The sequence below is a fragment of the Alligator mississippiensis genome, chromosome 9, assembly GCF_030867095.1.
Source record: "Alligator mississippiensis isolate rAllMis1 chromosome 9, rAllMis1, whole genome shotgun sequence".
Taxonomy (NCBI): domain Eukaryota; kingdom Metazoa; phylum Chordata; order Crocodylia; family Alligatoridae; genus Alligator; species Alligator mississippiensis.
In genome coordinates, this window is record NC_081832.1 from 1,939,306 (window position 1) to 1,958,563 (window position 19,258).

General features: G+C 59.9%; 1 protein-coding gene across 1 annotated transcript; it reads left to right on the plus strand.

Moving 5' to 3' along the window:
* The first annotated feature begins 7,246 nt into the window (after nucleotides 1-7,246).
* On the plus strand, nucleotides 7,247-12,716 carry PSMF1 (proteasome inhibitor subunit 1). Its single transcript, XM_014608815.3, has 7 exons — nucleotides 7,247-7,405; nucleotides 7,551-7,703; nucleotides 7,896-7,978; nucleotides 8,594-8,785; nucleotides 9,431-9,484; nucleotides 11,160-11,318; nucleotides 11,478-12,716. The coding sequence occupies exons 1-7, from the start codon at nucleotides 7,277-7,279 to the stop codon at nucleotides 11,527-11,529; spliced, it is 822 nt and encodes a 273-aa protein (XP_014464301.1). The 5' UTR covers nucleotides 7,247-7,276; the 3' UTR covers nucleotides 11,530-12,716.
* The last annotated feature ends 6,542 nt before the right edge of the window (nucleotides 12,717-19,258 follow it).

Genomic DNA, 19,258 nt, shown 5'->3' on the forward strand with positions numbered 1-19,258 from the left:
TTTTCCATCCTCATGCACGCTGCGGTCCCCATCCCCTGCTCCAGGATCTTCCCTGGGCATCTTCACCAGGGTTTTCCTGCCACCCACCTCTTGCCGTGCTTACAGCCCACGCAGCCCTGCAAGGGCAAGTCATAGGATCATAGGGAAGGCAGGCTGGAAGGGACTCCCAAGGTCACAGCTAGTCCAGCCCTCTGCTCATGGCAGGGTCACCCCTGACTAAAGCAGCCCAACCATGTGCCTGTCCAGCCTGCTTTTGAAGATTTCCAGGGATGGGGATGCCACCACCTCTCCGGGCAGCCTGTTGCAATGCCAGACCACTGTCATATCAGAAAGTTCCTCGTCTTCTCCAGCTTGAGGCCATTGCTCCTAGTCCTGTCCCCCACAGAGAAAAGCCCATCTCCTTCCTCTCTGTCATCGCCCATCAGGGATTTGAAGACTGTTCTCTTCTCCAAGCTAAATAACCTTAGCTTTTGCAGCCTGTCCTCCTAAGTCTTGCTCCCTTGCAAAGGCTCTTGCACGTGGCCATCAGTTGCTACCTTAAAGAAGGCACGGAGCGAGTCAGACCCTAGTGCACGAGAAGCAGTGTATGTGGGGGTGAGGCCACGTACCAGCACCCCCCGGCCTGCCCTGCTGAGCTTGTATGAAGTGTGAGGCAGCCAGTGGTTTCAGGAACAGCTGGCTCCGTTTTTGGGAGGGGCACGATGGAGACCCGGACATGTGCCCGCACACAGGCTGCCCGAGGGGACAAGCTCTCCCAGTCAGCCTCGCTGTCCCCGCTGCTGATCTCAAAGGGCTTCCTCTGCCCCGTGCCAGGGGGTCCCACTGGGCGCCAGCTCCGGACACTGCTGCCTTATCTCGTGGAGGTGCTGGGAAAGCACAGGCCGTCGGGCTTGCTCGACAGATGCTCAGGTGCTGCCGATGGACTGGGAGGAGAGCTGGCACATGCTGGGACTCTGGGCATGCCCACTGCACGAGGTGGGGATCCAGAGCCCGCTCTCCGCCCAGCCTGGCAGGTTGGGATCGCACACTTGGCCTGTGATGGTGCATCCAGAGTGCTCCCCACCGCACTCCTACACTGGACCCCGCGGCCCCATCCAAGCCCCCCGCTGCTTCCCCGGCGGGAGGTCACTCTCCTCCAGGCCCCATGCAGACCTGCTCCATCCCTGCTTGCAATACCTGCCAGCCTCGAGGGACCGCGAGGAAGCCGGCAGGCAGGAAGAGGGAGCGAGGTTAGACCCTGGCATGAAAGAAAAAGCACGGCCCTGTGTTCAACCAGAGTGCACCCAGCCCAGCCCCAGCTGGATGCACTCCCAGTGCTCCCCCAGCTCCGTAGCTCCTGCACGTGGCACGGCTGCTCCCCCCGCCCCGCGGGGCGCCGCGCTCCATGGGGAGTGGTGCTGGGGCACCGCAGGCTCCAGCCAAAGCAAGTGCAAGTCATTAGCCGGGAAGGAACAGCACGTTACCTTCGAGGCGGGAGCTCTCCCCTCCCTTCCCCTCTCCCCAAGACTGACGCACAACCCGCAAAGCGGATAAATGCAGAAAGCGGAGCCAGGTTTCTCGCTCTTCCGCTTGGGAAGACCCACACATTTCTGTGCAGCGCTGCACATAGGGAGAGCTTCCCAGGAGAAATGGAAACTCTCCCTACGGCCCACGCCTTCAGGGTAGCGGCCGCCGGACGGTCGTGTCAGATGCTTTCAGCTTCAAAGCCCCCCGGGAGGGCAATGCTGGGAGCGTGGCCTGCCACGTATGAGTTATGAGGATGGAAAGCTGGAATTTTTACCAGGCCTTTCCCTGAAAAGACCCTGGAAGATCTACATTCATACTAATGAGAGCAGAGGGGAGTTACTGCTTGACTCAACACGCAAGGGCAACCAACTGAAACGGCGCTCAATTATAGACACATGGAGCTGAATTCACCCCGAGGATAGCTCAGTTGTCACTGATGCGTCCATCCTCCCAGAGAGCCATTGCTGAAGACAAAGCAATTAGAGCCTCCTTCGTCCCACCCAGAACTGGCAGCCATTTCGGCAAGGGGAAGGGAAAAGAAACGAAGCGGCGATGCCGAGAGGAGGGCCCTCCCCAGCCAGCGGGGATGTTCAGGCTGGCACTTGGATGGGAGAGGCAAAATCCAAGCCTTCGGCTCCAATTAGAGTCCGCCTGGGACGGAGCGGGGCCGGGCCGCCGGAAAGTTGCCTCACTTCTGCGCTCGTGGGGCAAAGTTTCCACTGGAAAGAAACCAAACATCCACGGAACTGAAAGTCCAGCTGGGCCGAGCAAACTCGCGCGGACAGGCAGATGGATGGGCAAACCTATGCACCAGGGCTGGATAAATCTCCCGTGCGCAGGGGTCGACTGCTGCCCACAAGCCGGCTGTGCCAGGCTACAAGGCTTGTGCCACTCGCAGCTCCGCGCTGCAAGATGTCTGTGGAAACCGTGCGAGCTGCGGCTCCGGATGAGTCCTGGGGACACCCCAAGCTGTTTTTACGTGGGCCCATCAGTCCTCCTGGCATGTTTTCAATTTGGAGGCAGGACGTCCTTGACACTTCGAGTGAAGTTTCTGGATTGAACGCTCAGGATTGCAGGCGCCAGGCTAGACAATAGGGACGGTTTGGAAAAACGGATCAATGAAATACGATGTGGATGGGAGCACGGGGGAATCCGCTTGGCCACATGTCCACGGATGAAAGGTCAGCATGAGTGGAGGGGAGCCAGGCTGCCACGAATGTCTGCAAAGCATTACTGCTGCCCTTCTGAAACGAGACGTGTGATGGACGGATGGAAACTCTGCCTGGGCTCGGCATGGCGGGCCGGGTGTGAATCATTTGCAAAGGGCTGGAAACCGTTCTGCTGCTGTCATTTCCTGCCATTCCCAGCTGAATCAGGCACGGCGGAGCTGCCTTCCTTCTTAACGAGCTTCAACTGTGGGGCTGCTCCTGCCAAGCTGTTACTGAAGGGGGGCAGGGGATGTTCTCACCCATGCCACCATGCATTCGAGACCAGGGAGTTTGCCCATCTCCCCGTGCCCCTGCCGCCGTGTTTCTGATGCCAGACCTGGCCTCGGCTGCTTCCAGATAGACCCGTGCAGTCAAGCCCCTGCTCTCGGACCCGCCTGTACCGCAGCGTTGCTTCAAACTTCTGATGCCACAACCCGGAGCTGCCCCTTCATGTGTCGGGAGAGCATGAAGTCGAGAGCATACGCTCCAGCTCCCGCAGACAGGATTTCTGCAGGCGCCCGGGCCTCTCCTCGCTGCACGAGCATCCGGTGCAAAGCCAGAGGCCGGATCCCTACAGACTCCCACGCAGCCAGGGCGTCAGAGACAGCTTCCAGCCTCGCAGGGAGCCAGGACAGACAGGCGAGGTTAGCAAGAGGTGTGACTCCGCCTCGGCCCTGCCACGAGGGGAGATGAATCATGCTTGCGAGTGGCGGCTGTGAGGCATCGCTCCTTCAGGCGTGGTGCATCTTCCAGGGGAGCCGGAGGACTTGCCCTGAGTTATCTCCACTCGGTGCTTATTAATTATGTTGAATCACAGCCTCCCGAAGGGCAGGGAGCTCCACTCCAGAAAGGACAGGGTGCCTGCAGCGAAATGCTATGCTCTTGCCCTGCTGTCCCAGCCAAAACCTACTCCCACCAAAGTCCAGAGCATAAACTTCCCTGAGTCCCAACAGGGAAAAGCATTGGGCCTTTGGGTATCTGCCAAGGTGGGAAGGCAGGGGCTTTCTGGAAAAGCTCGCTTTGAGCAGAGCCCATTTCCTAACACTCATGAAATTAAGCGTGCAAGATTTATTTGCCATAAGCCAGGGAGATCCAGGAAGCCGTCCGTTCTACGAGCCAACGTGGTGATTCCCAAAGAGCATCCCTCCTATACGCCAGCTCGGTCTGGACCGCTCTGACTTGCCCCCAGTGACGTCTGGCTTGCCGCTTTCCTGACAACGTATCTGCCGCCGAGCTCCTATGGGCGGAAATGAATTGGGTCTAGAAAGGAAAGTTACTGAAGCTATTGCAACCGCTCCTTGCACAGCGAGGAAGTCCGGTGCATATATTAGAAATGATGCAGGTCATGATAGGCATAGAAATAGCCTTGCTACAATAAACTGCTGAAAAGCCGCCTGGTGCTATTGCGATAGGTGTCTGAGAGATGCCAAAGGGGCTGTTAGTCTAAAAGCTCAGCGGTGAGCTCGAAGGCCACTTGGATGTGGTGCGATACACTCTTTTTCTTTAAAATAGCTTCTGTCAGCCAATGTCTTGGTCTGCTAGTGGCAAGCCCTGCTTCGGAGAGGCCGGGGGTGCAAAAGCATGGATCAGACTCTAGCAAACCATAGGCAGTGGGTTTGCAAATGGTTTTCTAATAGCTGCTGGTTGAAAATGCACGTCTGCTTTGCAGGCCCAGAGGGCACAACTGTATATGCTGGTCTGCAAACCAGAACTGGCCCTTTTGCACGTGCAGCTGCTGGATGTATGTTCATCCAGCAGCTGCACGTGCAAAGTCCACACGTGCATGTCCGTCCCCCTTATGCAGGGGGTCGGACTTGATGATCTATTGAGGTCCCTTCCGACCCTAACGTCTATGAATCTATGAATCAAATGCACGTACAAGTTAGACTCTCGGGTCCATGTTTGCCGAGCTGGACATGAGGGCACTGGAGGCAGCAGCAGGTGCTATTTGCAGTGACTTTCTGGAGCTGCATATGGCACCTTGTGTCCCCTTTGCCGGGTGCATCTGCAGTCAGGTGTGATCCAGGGCTCGGGCCCTTTGCTCTCGTCCTGCATCAGCAGCAGGGAAGGGTGGTGAGAACGAGCAAGCCAGGCAGCCAAACTCTGCTCTTCCCCCATCCAACGAGAGACCCCGATGGACTGGGATAACCGCAGGAAAAGGTGGAAGGCAGCTGGTTACCAGGGAAGCCGTTTCTCTGGAAGAAGACAGATAGCCCTCGTTAGCTGGGGGCTGAGATAAGACCAGCACTGACCGCCTGTGAAGAGCTTCCATGCTCCAAGCACTGTGCGGGCATCATGAATGGAGCCTCCCACGGCCCCCCGAGATGGAAGAGCGTTATCCCCTTTTGTGGACAGGGATGTTGGGACCCAAAGGCCCTGGCTGCTGTGCTGGGATCCCAGGGGCTGCTTTCTGAATGCCCTGACCTCCAAACACTCCCGCTAGCTGCAGCTGGGTCCAGGCTCTGCATTTCATGCAGGGCACCCCGTGTCGGCAGCCTCTTTGGGCCTGTGGAAAGACAGGCCAGGAGGGACTTGCAAAGCCCAAGTGAAGCACCCCTGGCTCTTAGGTCCTGTCTGCAGCAACCAGCCACCTCCCTTCCCCAAAACCCAGACAGCTTCCAACGTGGACAAATTGGAGAGTCCAGCGGAGGGCAACGAAAATGGCTTGGGGCCCGGGGACAGGACTGGTGAGGAGAGGCTGAGGGAACTGGGCCGATTGAGTCTACAGAAGAGAAGACCGAGAGGGGATTGAATAGCAGCCTTCAGCTCCCTGCAGGTGGTCCCAAAGAGGATGGGGCTGGGCTGGTGGCAGATGAGAGAACAAGGAGCAACGGGCTCCACTTGCAGCATCCCTGGAGCTGCAGGGAGAGGAGCTGGAGCAGGGAGGGGTTTGGCAGGAGCGTCCGTGGGGTTTGCAAAAGCATCGGGAGCCCTCTAGCGTGTGCCGTGCCGCGCCGCTCCGGATGATGGAGAGAGAAGCCTGGAAAGATGACACAGGAAAGGGGAAACGAATCCTACCCTCTGGAGCAGCTCGCACCCAGCCCGGAGCCAGCTCCGGCTCCTGTAACAGGATGCTGACATTGCCAGCCCCGCTGCCCAGCACCTCTGCCATGCACACGCAGGGGAAAGGATTGGATCCTGCCCGGGCACCTGCGCGTGAGCCCCACTTCTCCCAGGGCAATCCCACTGCCTCCTGGAAGCGGCTGCCGCATGGATGCAGCTGCCGCGTGGATGCTCAGGGGCTGCGGGCAGGGGCGAGGACAGGCCGTGCCCAGCCCTGGGACAGCTCAGAACATGGAACTCGGGGCCCTTGTCACCTCACCCGTCACCCAGCAACCGCCAGGCCATAAACCGGCAGGGCCCCAGGCTGCCGGCCTCCCCCACCTCCCTTTGCATCCCCGCGCCTGGAGCCGGAGCAGGGCCCACAGGAGAGGCAGGAGCCTGGGAAGGTCGGTGACATGCAGGGCAGCGCCCGGTCCCAGACCCTCCCTCCAAACTCGGTTCTGGGAGCCAGGTTGGCACGGGGCCCCGCGTGGGCGCTGGATTCACGCGTGCATCTGCGTGATGCTCAGCACCACTAGCGCTGTGCAGACGGGCAGTGCGGCCCTTCTCTGCCAGGCACCTCTGGAGCCGCTTCACTCCAGCCCTGCCCGGGTGCAGGGAGGGGACGGGCCGGGGCAGGGGCAGGGGCCGGCCTCCGGGTTGGGGACACGGAAAACACTGCCTCCTTCCTGGGGGCAAACCCCCCAACACGCACGTGTCACCCTGGCCCTTGCCCCTCAATACACACACACACACACACGTATGATCCTAACTCTTGCCCCCCCCCATGCACACACTCACATGTGACCCTGGCATTTGGCCTCCCACCACATGCACATGACCCTGTTTCCCCCCCCCCCCCCCCACACACACACACACACACACACACACACACACACACGATCCTAACTCCTGCCCTCCCAATGCACACACCCACACCCATGTGTGACCCTGGCCTTTGGTCCCCAACACACACACACACACACACACACACACACACACACACACACACACACACACACACACAATCCTAACTCCCGCCCTCCCAATGCACACACCCACACCCATGTGTGACCCTGGCCTTTGGTCCCCAACACACACACACACACACACACACACACACACACACACACACACACACGATCCTAGCTCTCCCCTTCCCCATGCACACACCCATGCGTGACCCTGGCCCTTGGTCCCCAACACACACACATACACACGTGATCCTAGCTCTTGCCCTCCCCATGCACACACCCACGTGTGACCCTGACATTTGGCCCCCCAACACACACACACACACACGTGCATGCAACCGACACACTGGCTCTTCCCCCCCCAAGACATACACATGCGCACACACAATGACCCCTCCCCCCAACACACGCACGCGTCCGCCCACGTGTGTGCCGCGCCGCCCCGCGCCGCCCCGCCCCTCCCGCAGCGTGTGCCCGCCCACAGGAGGCGGTGCCGTGCGGGGCGGGGCGGGGCGGGGCGGCGCAGCTGCGCAGCCGGGAACGAGCATGGCGGGGCTGGAGGTGCTGCACGCGTGGGCGCTGGCGGGGCTGAGCCGGGCGCAGGACGCGCTGCTGTGCGCCGTGCACTGGGAGCTGGTCACGCAGGGCTACCGCTGCCTGGGCGCCGGCGACCGGGTGAGTGCGGGGCGACCCCCCAGCCCGCTTTCGCTTTCGCTTCTGCCAGTGCTGGGGCACGGCACCCGTCCCTTGTGGCAGGCCCTTAGGGGCGGCCTAAGGGGGTCTGTGCATGCCGCCGCCCTGAGCCGTGCTTGCCCCCCAGGCGGGTCCCAACGAGAGGAAGTCGGAGCTGCTGCCGGCAGGGTGGCACGTGGACAAGGAGCTGTACACGCTGCGGTACCAGGCCCAGGACGACAGCCAGGAGCTGCTGCTCAAGGCCATCATGGTGGACACCAGCATGATCCTCAATGTCATGGTGAGCCCACGCCTGGGGGGAGCTCGGGGCCCTCCCTCGTGCCCAGGCAGCTCCATCCCCGACGCCACGGGTGGGAGACGTGCCCCGGGGACCCAGCTGCCCTGGCAGCTTGGGTGTGCAGGCGGGGAGCGGGCCGTGGCGCCTGCTCCCATCCGCTGGCAGCTGACACGGCCCTTCCTTGCCCTCGCCCAGGACCGCAGCTCACTGCAGGTGGCGGACGTGACCTTGAACGTGGCGGACTACGTGGACCCGGAGCACCTGGACGACTTCCACATGTAACTGCCCGGGCGAGCGGGGCTGGAGCCATTGAGAGCCAGGGAGGGGCAGCAGCGAGGGGCAGCCCGGCACGTCCCTGGCTGCGAGCGGGGAAGCTTTGCGCCCACACGTGGGTAGCTGCAGCCATGGGCCGGGTCTGCCAAGGGGCCACGGGCTTTTCAGTGGGTCCTTGCGGTATTTTGAACATGTGCGGTGCCACGTTCCCATCGCACTCACCCCTACGGGGGTCCTGTAAGAAGATACAGGGTAGAGGAGCGTGTGCCTGGACGGGGCCAGCCAGGGGATGAGAGGCGCCTGTTCCCCCCTGTCCTCCCTGCAAGCTGCCATTACAGGAGTGGGCAATTATTTTGGGCAGAGGGCCACTTACTGAGTTTTGGCAAGCCATCGAGGGCCACGTGACAGGCAGCTGGGGGGTAGATAAATATTAATTTTCTAAATTTTTTAGGGACCTCGCAGGCTGGATAGAATGGCCTGGCAGGCCACATCTGGCCCCCGGGCTACGTTTTGCCCACCCTTGTGCTAGCACGATGGCCCAGCTCCCCAATCCCTCAGGCTGGCAGTGGGGCAGGTGGCCCCAGCGTGTGCCCAGCAGCCATCCCTCTCCGTCCCCGCAGGGTGTACAAGAACGTGGAGGAGCTGAGGACGAGGATCGTCTCGGGCATCATCTCCCCATTCAGGACTGACAAGGAGAAGGACAACAAGAAGGAGTCCAAGCCGGAGAGGACGGTCCCACCAGCTTCCCACCACGACTACGACCCCCTGAGGATCCCGCCCCGGCAGCCCCCGCTCAGCAGGGAGCCCCCCTGGTGAGTGGGGTGGAGGGGGCAGGAAGGGGGTGGCAGAGCACAGAGGCCACCTGTGCTGCCCCCATGCGCCCCGTGTCCCCTCCCAGCTGCCTTCTCCCCAGCCTTGGTGTTGCACCATGGCTCTGAAGGATGCAGGAGCAGCCCCAAGCCCCCTCACCCCATGTCTGCCCACGTTGGCTGGCAGAAGAAGGAGCCAGCAGGTGTAGTTTTCAGCTGGCAGGTGTGTTTCGGAGTCGTGGGGGTGCAGGACCCTGCCACCAGCATCCCTGGCAAGGAGCTGTGGGTGAAATGGGGGCTGGAGAGTGCCCTGTGAAAACCCCCTCCCCACCTGGGCCCTACAGGACACTGACCTGCACGCCTTGCTCTCCAGGCCACGGCACCAGTGTCCACGTGCACAGGGGCTGGCCCAGTGCCTGGGGCTGGCCATGGCAGTGCCGGCTCCAGGTCTGCAGCACACTGGAGCTGGGCATGGTCCCAGTGAAGAACCGCAGCCTCCACTGCTAACACGCTCTGACACGCACCCTGTGCATGTCCGCCACATCCTCCTGCTCCCTCGCGCTGCCTCCTGCACGTGGCACCCCACCGAAGTGCACGGCTCTGTATAGCTGGTGTCCCGCCTCGCAGTCACTGTGTCTTGTCTTGCAGGCCATCTCCCCTGGGCCCCTTTGCAGTGGGCGGAGAGGACCTGGACCCCTTTGGGTGAGTATGGCTGGGGAGATGGGGCGCTCCACCCACCTCCACAGCCTTTCCGGTGCCCCCTTGGAAGTGAGAGCAGCCGTGTCCTGCTTGTGGTGGGGTGGGATGCATTGGATGCCTCCAAAATCCCTTAAATCAATTCGTGCCTAGGTTTCCCATGTGGATGCCGGTGGGGCAGTTGCTGCATGCAGAGGGCAAGGGACTCCCCCTTGGTGCTGGCAAAACCCAAATGTGGTTTTGATCTCACAATGGGCTCCTACAGCTTGGGGCGCCTGAATAATCAGCTTGGATTCATTTAACACGCAGTAATTCCTCTGATAAGACGAGGCTGACCATGAAGCTCAGGGCGTGTAAGCCTTGCATTTAGCATGTTGCCAGCTGTCACCTCGGTGGCCCCGAAAGCTGGTGGAAGGGAGGGGGGAAGGATTTGCCCCCTTCTCTGGTCCCATATGTGACCCTGCAGCATGAGCTCGGCAGGAGCCTTTGGGCTGGGGCCAGGAGGATGCCGGACTGATGCATCACGTCTGCTGTGTGCACCAGCCTCGCCTGTTGTGGGGAAGCCATCCGCAGTCAGAGGGGAACACAGCCAAGCTGGGCAGAGCTAGGAGCAATGACCTCAAGTGGCAGCAGGGAAGAATTTAGGCTGGAGATGAATTTTCTGACTCTGAAAGAGGTCAGGCATTGCAACAGGAGCCCAGAGGAGTTGTGTAATCTCCATCCCGGGACGTTTTCAAAAGCGGGTTGGGATGGTTTAGCTGGTGATGCTCCTGGCGTGAGCAGGGGGCTGGACTAGACGTGACTTTGTGAGGTCCCTTCCTGTGATCCTACACTAGAACCAGCCCCTGGAGACACGAGCCAGCTCCTCACCGCCCCGGAGGCCCGGGATCAGATTTTTGCCTTTTTGGAGGGCAGGCAGGAGGGCTGGAAAAGAGCCAAGGGGTGGATGTAGAGTGATCCTAGGCTAAAACAGACACCCGGTCGGATGTGGCCCTGCATTGGCTGGCATATCGCTCACATCCAAACAGGCACAGACAGTTGTTTACACACAAGCTTCAATGGCAATTAGCTTGAATTAGCCGTGACCAAAGCAATGCATCGATTTGAATAGGTACCTAATGCTCCGCGGTCTGTAACGTCTGGATTTGAGGCAGCACAAAACGCTCTGATGTGATCCAACCGGTTGTCTGTTTTTAGCCCCACGTAGCAGCGAGAGGGGATGGGGAAGGCGCCATGCTCCACTGCTCTCACAAAGGCATTTCATCTTCAGTGCAATGACCTCTCTAGGAGGCACCAGGTAGAGGTAGCACCGGCGGTTAAGGTGGCCTAAGACAGAAGAGGGGTTTCCTTGGGCCTGGGGTCTGTCCACAGCTCATCAGTGTGCAGCGCAGGCTGTGCCATGTTTCTGGTCGTGCTACCAAACGCATCTCTGCCCCCATACCAGGGCAGACAGGCCCAAAGGCTGCCCTGGCCAGGCCTTAGGAGAAGGGCATGGTTCTCAGCACCCTGGGGCTGCGCTGCATCGCCAGCATGGAGCACAGGGGCCTGCTTGCACATGAGAATCGGGCCACAGGTCTCACTGGTCCAGGTGCAAGCATGCAAGGGCAGGTCGTGCTGCATCCTGCGCCTCTCCCCATGGAGCCGATGCTGACCCTGCTCTCCTTTTCCTTCCCCCTTGCAGGGGCCGGCGCGGCGGGATGATTGCTGACCCACGCAGGTCAGGCTACCCGTTGCCTGGCATCGACCCCTCATCTGGCCTCCCAAGCCGGCTTCCTCCAGGGGCAGTTCCACCTGGCGCCAGGTTTGACCCCTTTGGCCCGCCAGGCTCCAATGCAGCCAGGTAGGTATTCGGACGGGTGCCAGCCTTGCTGAAGGCAGCTGCTCTGGGCTCTTTCTGCTGGTGGTGACCTGGAGCCCTGTGACCCCTTCCTGTTGCCCTGCGGGTGGGGTTTTGGGGGGGGCATAACTCAAATCATAATGTTGTCTCCTGATTCTGCAGGCCCAACCCGGATCACCTCCCCCCTCCCGGATACGACGACATGTTTATGTGAGGCGGGCCGGCCCGTGCTCCCACCAGAGAGGAGTTACCCCTGGCTACGCAAGCGCCTTCCCCTCGTGCCCCTGTTTGGCGGACTGCAGTCCTTTCGGCGGAGGTTTCCTCCCTGCCTTCCACATCAGCTCTGAGGGATGTCTGCTCACTTCCCCAGCCTTCCCCCTGCCCCCCTGTCATCTCTCAGCTGCTGAAATACGACTGCAGTGCTCAGAGTAGATGGCCATCTGGGGTGTTATTCGCCAGGCAAGGCTGTCCAAGCCCGGCATGGAAAGCATTCAGTCCCCAGGTTCGCTTGGCACCCCTTTCTCCAAGGCAACACGGCCTGATGCTGCTGCTTCTTGCTACAAGTATTTGCTCCTCAGCACGTGCCAGGGGCTGAGCTGAGCTGGAGCAAATGAGTGTGGTGGTTCCTGTTGAGATGCTGTGAGTGGCTGCCAGGAGGGGCCTGTGCTGGGGCGCTTGTGCTGCTGCTTCCCTGCCCTGTGCTATTGATTGAGCAGAAGGCTGTGATGGGGCTGTGAGGCCTATCTTCCACCTCCCACCCACCAGAAGGGTTTGAATAGGGACGTGCCAGCTGGTATCACTGGATCACTTGGGTTTAAAGGGCACCACAGTAAAACCTGCTGTTAAAAGAAAGGGTCCAGATGCATCCAGGCCCTGGACTGGTGTGCGCAGGTTTGCCGTTCCCTGTTGAAGTGGCTTTCTCTCCCCTGGGAAGGCAGGCGAAGGCCATGCCAACGGGAGGGGTGTGGGCTGCACACTGGGTGCAAATGGGGAAGGTGTCTGCTGTCTGTGCTGGGCTGAGTCTGGAGCTGGTTGCGTCATCTGGGTGTTGGCAGATTTGGGCCTTGCCCCTGGCCCGGCGCTTGGTGGTACCAGCACAGGGCAAGGGGGCACGTGCAGCCTCTGGGCTTTGGGGTCCAGGGCTGGGTTTGGTTTTGTTCGTCCAGGTAGCAGGAGGGCACCGATCCTGGGCAAGATCCCTCCGACATAAATCTTGGGTTCGGGTGATTCTGGCGTGCCTTGAGGCACCTCGAAGGCAGAGTCCTGCAGATCCTGCTCCTTCCCATTACCACCCAGTTTGGGAAGGTTTAAGTTGTTACTTTTGCTGTTTTTTCTCTCTTGGTCTGAGGATTTTTTTTTTGGAAAGATCTCTGTGACTCCAATAAAACTCAGTGCAACCCACGGCTCTGGCGCTCCTTGGCCTCTGACCCCTCCCGCCACCTCCTGTGCAAGGAAGTGCATCTTCAGCAGGCCCCACAGCTGGTGGCAACCCAGGTGCCCTTGGGGTCCCCTGCCTGCTGCTGTCTGCCAGGCTGACCCCACATGTCTCTTAAAATTAAAGCCATGGAGCCATTTAGCTGCATCTGCTCCCTTTCCTCGGCAGCCACCTTGATGGCATCTTGCTGAGTCAAAGTGGGGTTGCCCCTTGCTTTTTGCTGGTCATAAACACGGGTGCAGAGGAGCAGCTGCTCGCCATGGCCGCATCCTGGCTCTGCACAGGGGTGTGGGTGCTGGCAGGATCCAGCACTGTGGCCAGCTCCATCCCAGTGTGCTCCCCCCAGCAGGCTCAGACCTGCCTGGGACCCTGCCCGGCAGGTGTGAGCAAGGGGCAGGCTTTCCCCCAGGAGCCCGTTGCCCAGCAGGAGCAGGGTTGCATCAGGCTGGAAGAGGAGGCCAGGCCGGTCCAGCTCCCGCTGGCCCTGCCAGAGCTGGTGGATTGCAGCAGATGGCCACGGACTAATGCTCGTGCCCTACACACGCACAGCTGGCGTGGCACCAAGCACCGGATGGAGCTGCGTAGGCAGGGTCTTGCAAAGGGAAACAGGACAGGCAGGGCTTAGCCTGCTTCTCCACTGCCCGTAGCTGCAGGAGAGCCAGGAAAAGCCTCTGCTCACGGTGGGCTGCAGTATGGGAGCTACTCCCACGCTGCTGACCTCAGGCTATCAAGCTGGCAAAGTGCCCATCGCCCTCTGTCCCCCACAGCCAGCAGGTGTGGATGCTCCAGTGGTTTCCCCGCTGTGGGGCTGCAATGCAGCAAGCATCTAGTCTCTGCTCAGGCCTGCAGAGTGGAAGTGCTCTAGGACAGCCACGGCCATGGGGCAGAGCCCTTCTGTGGTAGGATCAGGCTTTCACTTGGGGATGGGAGCTTTGAAATCTCCCTGCGGCACCCGGGGATCTGCAAGGGACATCTGCACCCCCTGCTCAGCCACCAGCCTTATCAGCCGCGACCGGGGCCACCTGGCAGCCGCGTGCATTAATCTTACTCTGCAACCTTTCAGGAGGAGGAAATGCAGCCGGCGTTGGCATGGCCAAGTGCAGCTTTGGGAGAGATGTTTGTGTCCTGGTACCTGTGCCTCTGTCTGCAGTGTTTAACTCCAGCCGGCCTGTGACTGCAGCTCCCACACTACCCAAGGAGGCTGTCAGGTGGGGCTGGCAAGGACCCCTGCACTGAGTGCCTGCGGTGCAGCTCCCCTTGCTATCAGCATTTCATTTGCACCCATGGAGAAAGGACACCAGCCTGGGAGGAAAGCAGTAGCTGCCGCGCAAGCCTGGAGCAGCCCAGCCAGCCCGCTCCCCTGGGGAGGCATTTCCAAAGGACAGAACGGGAGCCAGGCCTTCTAGGAAGAGTTTTAATTAGTCCGAGGAAGATGACACAACAGAACGGACAGACGGACAGACGCACGCTGGCTACAGACCCTCTGCCTAGAACCCCACCCCCTTCTCCAAGCCCCCTGGGAACAGAGGATGGGACGGGATGTACAGTCAAAGATGCGGACGTGGTACTGGATGCGGGAAGTCCCAGGAGCAGGCAGCACCGTCAGTGTCCTTGCGTCACGCAGGAGGAATGGAGAGAATATTGCACCTGCTGCAACGCAGGAAGGTCACGGGGGCAGAGGGGGTATTTCGTTGACTGGTAAAATGATTCTTCCTCCCCCGCTGGGATAACCAAGGCCACTATTGCGTCGTCCCCAGGAGGAGCTGGGGAAGACATGGGGTTTCTAAGGCAGGGGAATTCAGCTTGCAACTCAGACTGGGACCCAAATCAACTGCCGCCCTGCAAGAGGTGGGTGGAGTGCAATGCCCTGCAATGCTTTGGCTGGTGTCCCGGGCACCATATGCCAAGGCCAGGGAGGCTGGTGGAAAGGAGAGGTCAGGAAGCAATGCTGCACGTGTTCCCCGGTCTCATCACGTGCTCTCATTCCCCCTGGCTGGAGAGGTAAGGCACAGCTCACAGGCAGCATTTCTTACCCATGCAAAGCCTGCAAACGGGCCTGGAAGGATGCTCAGATGCCCAGAACCAGCCTGGAGCCCTTGTTGGAGCTGTCACAAACCAAACAGTAACGGCTGCTCCAGCCAGAACTGGGACAAACGCTTCGGCTCAGTCTGTCTTCTCCCATGTCCTCAGGCCTCTCTTCGGCGCCAGTGCAGGGCAGGGACCCTGGCATGGGTCCCGGTGTGGTCTGGGTTGCTCCGGTGCAGCACAGAGGGGGCCTGGGCAGCCTGTCCTGCTGACCCGGGGCAGGCGCCTGTCTGTCTGCCAGCCCCCGGTGACTGCTCCAAGGGCAGGGACAGACAGTCAGGCCCTCTCTCTCCACTCCTGGGAGTCGGGTGAGGGGGGCAGAGTCCAGCATACACTTCCTTTCAGCAGCAATCCCGTGGCCCCCAGTGCCCTGTGCTGTCCATGCCCCGTGCTGCATGGTGCACGCTACTTCTACCACTCCTTGCTGTCCCATGCACATCAGCACCCTCTACCCCCCACCTTAAAACCCATGCGCTAGACCCCCCCCCATGCCACCCACTCCAGCCCCTGGTATCCCCAGGCTCCCATGCAGTATAGGCCTGCACCCCACACTTCCATGCAGAAGTCCTGGGCCCCACTTGTCTGCACTCTCATGCTGTCCAGCACCCCAGTACCCGCATCCCATAGTCCCAGGGTGCCCTACACTGCCTACAGTCTCACTGCACAGTACCATATCCCACCTCGACCCCATTCCCCCCTCTCACATGCTCAGTTCTCTTGGAAATGATTTTTGCAGCCATGCAAAATGTTTTCTTCAGCTCCTAGTGCTAAGGTACCTGCTACTGCAGCAGTTCCAGGTGACACCCTCCAGGATCCAGCTTTATCCTTCACGTGGTACAGGATGTGACAGCCACACATCCCAGTATGAATCGCCCCGGTGTCATGTGTGTAAGTGCATTTGCTGCCCCGTCCATGAAAGATGCTCCACTCCATCGGCCACACTTTGGTCACACAGAGAAGTCTGTTCACCCTTTGCAAGGGATGGGGAATTCCCACGGTGGGAAATGGAAGGTGCCCAGATCCTGCAGCAGGAAAGTAGGGCCCCTGGGCTGCTAATCCCAGCTGATGAACCCCAGCATTGCAAGGATAAAGCACCACCCTGCCAGCTACTGCTAGCAAGCAGATGCACTCAAGCATGGGATGCGCATTGCTTCTCTCTATACTCCAGAGGCAGAAATGGGGTACATTCAAATCCCTCCAGATTCATTCAGTGGTTGCTGAATGGAGGCACTAACTACCGGCCCTCTCCCAACTTCTCAGAATAATCTCCATCCTGCCCTCCAGTGAACACAAGGACATCACCCACGCTGCAAGCAACCTCTGCTTCTCCATGCAAGTGGGAAACGATCTGGGAGTGCAACGGGGACGTGGGCTGGCTCCCATCTGGAATGAAAAGAGCCATGAGTTCTTTCAGGTGATCTCAAAGCTTCTCCCAGTTTGGCAGCCGGTGGCTTATTCACTTAAGGCAACATCACCTGGGCTAAAAAAAGAAGCAAATCCAGCCTGATCCTTGACTGATGCCTCTGTTAATAGGACTCGGCCCTGCCCCTCGGTGACAAAACAGGTCCCTCCAAGCTCATTTTCCCTCCACTCCCAAGTGTGTTTCATTCTCACGGCCATGAGCACTGTCGCACGTTATTCAGCTCGCTCCATGGTTCAAGCTCCCCATTGCTTTTCTGCTCTGTCCTATGAGTCAAACAAAAGTGTCGCTGGGCAAAGCAGAAAAGAAGAGAGAGCAGGAAACAGAAATAAAGCATAGCGTATAAAAGAGCAAGTGATGGCTTCATCGGATCCCAGCAAAATCAGGGGACTTTCTGTGCACGTATCGGAGGTGATCGTCTACCAGGAATCTGAAGACGCTTCACATTAACCGTACCTTAGAGTTTACCAGCATTTGGCAGATACATTTTTAAAGCACTCTCCATTCCCAGAGATTTTAGGAGCTGCAGCCTCTCTCTAATGGAATTCTTCCCTGAATACACTCCATTCATCTTAAATATTTATATTTCGATCAAGGGGATTTCTTTTTTTCCAGTTCCCCATGCCTTCTTAAGGGATAATGCAGTAATACACTGACAAAGCAATGACAGCCTGAAGCCATTAAATTCTCTTCTTAAACAGTCTTACATTATAATACAAAAGGAGCCCGTCTGATACTCACATTAACCAGGTGTTCGGCAGATCTGATCTCTTAACAGGTTCAGCCTTTTGTCATGTAAGCAGCATTTCATTGTGTTTAAAGTGACAGAAATAGATGGTTGTCGTGTTATTTAGCAGCGCTGTTCCCTGCACTGGGCTCCTAGTCACCGAACGGTGAAATGCCAGGAGAGGGGGGTCTTTCAAGTCCCTGGAGAGGTTTATTCTTTCATCCGGACATCCATTTGTGGTGGATCCTGCTCTGACAGCAGCTCTTCTCTAAAAGCCCTTTGGCGGACTCCGACTAGGGCCAAATCCCTGTTTGCTTTGCTGACACCAGCCCAGTCCTGGGAGAATAGGGGTCTGCTGCTCTCGCTGAGCCTGTCTGCACCTTCCCGGCAGCTCCAGAGAGCACTCCCGTCTCGCGCAGATGGCAATGAGTGGTGTGGGGGCACTCGGTGACATCCGATCTGCCGGCTTTATTGCACTGGAGGCCCCAGCCCTGGACAACGCTTCCAGTGAGCCCTGCACAGTGGGGGCTTCCTCCTGCTCCCCTTGCTAGCAGCTGAAGAAGGCCATGCTCCAGGTACTCAAGACTTGATCTATAACCGACTGCAGGCAACAGAGAAGCCCTCTGATGTTAGTGCATCCTTGGCTCAGGCTGGCAGTCGTCTTTTCCCAAACCCTTGAGAGGGGAGAGCCGCAGACATCTGCACACGAGATCCTGATTTCTAGACGCTGGTAAACAATCCAGAACTGCGAGGGATCTGCACCAGCTGGCTGAGAGGATAAAAGGCTCATGTCTTACGAATACGGGACCCAGAACTAACTTCAGGCTGTGAAAAGGAAATGCCAGGCTGGTACCGAAGACTCAGAAACAGCTAGAGAAGGTGCAACTCTAGAACCCGGGCCCGGGAGGCCTGGAGACTCACCTAGTCCAAGCCCCCGCGCACTGCAGGGTTCGTTCCAGCCGCTCTTTCTAGGGCGCAGCCTTTTGGAAGCTCGTCTTGACTCTGTGTGTGTGGGGGCCACCTGGAGACAGGGTCATTAAGTCTGTCCTGCTCTGTATTTATTACTGACAGCAACACACTGCAGAGCTGTCCAACTGTTCCCCTCCCAACGTCCTGCTGGTGCTGCTTTCTTCCCCCCTCCTCGCAGAACGCTGCGCTGCGCCTTATTGCTGGTCCCCGTCTTAGGTCCAGGCTGGGATCGGGTGGCACGGCTGCGTTCCTCTGGCAGCCCCACGACCGGGGCGAGCCCAGCGGAGAAGAGCAATGACATGAACCTGAGAAGGATGAGGGGGAGCAGAAGTTTGAAAAAGCGAACGGCAGTTGAAATAAGTAGCTCTTTGTCTTCGGGAGGGAGAGACAGGCTGTCCCTGCTGATGGCATCCCCGGCTCTGGACTTGCTGGTGTGGATGCTCCGTGGCACTGGGGTCCCTGCCCTTGGTGTCTCCAGGAGGAGACAGTCTTTACCCCGTATTGGTGGCACTGAGGTCCTTGCCCTTGCTATGTCCAGGAGGTCTTTCCCGCACATCCGTGGCACGGGGGTCCCTGCCCTTGCTGTCTCCAGGAGATGCTGGAGCAGGTCTTTCCCGCACATCCGTGGCACGGGGGTCCTGCCCCTGGCCGTCTCCAGGAGGTGCCGGAGAAGGTCTTACCCTCGCTATTGCTACGAGGCGTCTGCCCGGGTCTGGCAGTCGGCAGGCGGGCCGGGGCTCCCGCTGCGCAGCGCGGACCCTCGTGCGAAGAGCGCGCAGGGGCGGCGGGCTCAGGCGCGGGGCTCGGGCCGGCCCTGGCCCGGCGGCAGCGGCCGCAGGCGCAGGTGCACGGAGCCGTAGGTCTTGCGCGGGCCGCGGGGCGGTGCGCGGGCGCGCAGGCGGGCGCGGCAGAGCGGCGCGAGGAGCAGCAGCGAGAGCAGCAGCCCGCCCAGCGTCAGCAGCCCCAGGCCGGCCACGATGCAGCGGTCGAGCTGCGCGCCCAGGCGGGCGGAGCGCAGCTCCAGGCGCTCCATCTCGCGGGCCGGCACGGCGGCCGGGTCGAGGCGCGGCTGGCGCGGGATGCAGTAGGCGAGCAGCACCAGCGCCAGGCCGCCGCCCAGCAGCACCAGCGCCCAGGCGAAGCCGCAGTCCAGCGGGGCGGCGGGCGCGGGCGCCCGGTCCCGGTCCCGGTCCGGCTCGGCGTCCCCCCCGCCCGGGAAGGCGCTCTCCTCCTCCTCCTCCTCCTCCTCCTCCTCCGCCTGGAAGCCCGCGTTGGCGATGCCCAGGCTGCTCAGCTCCAGCGCCGCC

Bases quoted from the DNA above. Each gene is read 5' to 3' on its own strand.
- PSMF1 (XM_014608815.3), top strand. From the start codon at position 7,277: ATGGCGGGGCTGGAGGTGCTGCACGCGTGGGCGCTGGCGGGGCTGAGC. The intron at 7,406-7,550 runs GTGAGTGCGGGG...CTTGCCCCCCAG, and splicing joins GCCTGGGCGCCGGCGACCGG to GCGGGTCCCAACGAGAGGAA. The intron at 8,786-9,430 runs GTGAGTGGGGTG...CTTGTCTTGCAG, and splicing joins CTCAGCAGGGAGCCCCCCTG to GCCATCTCCCCTGGGCCCCT.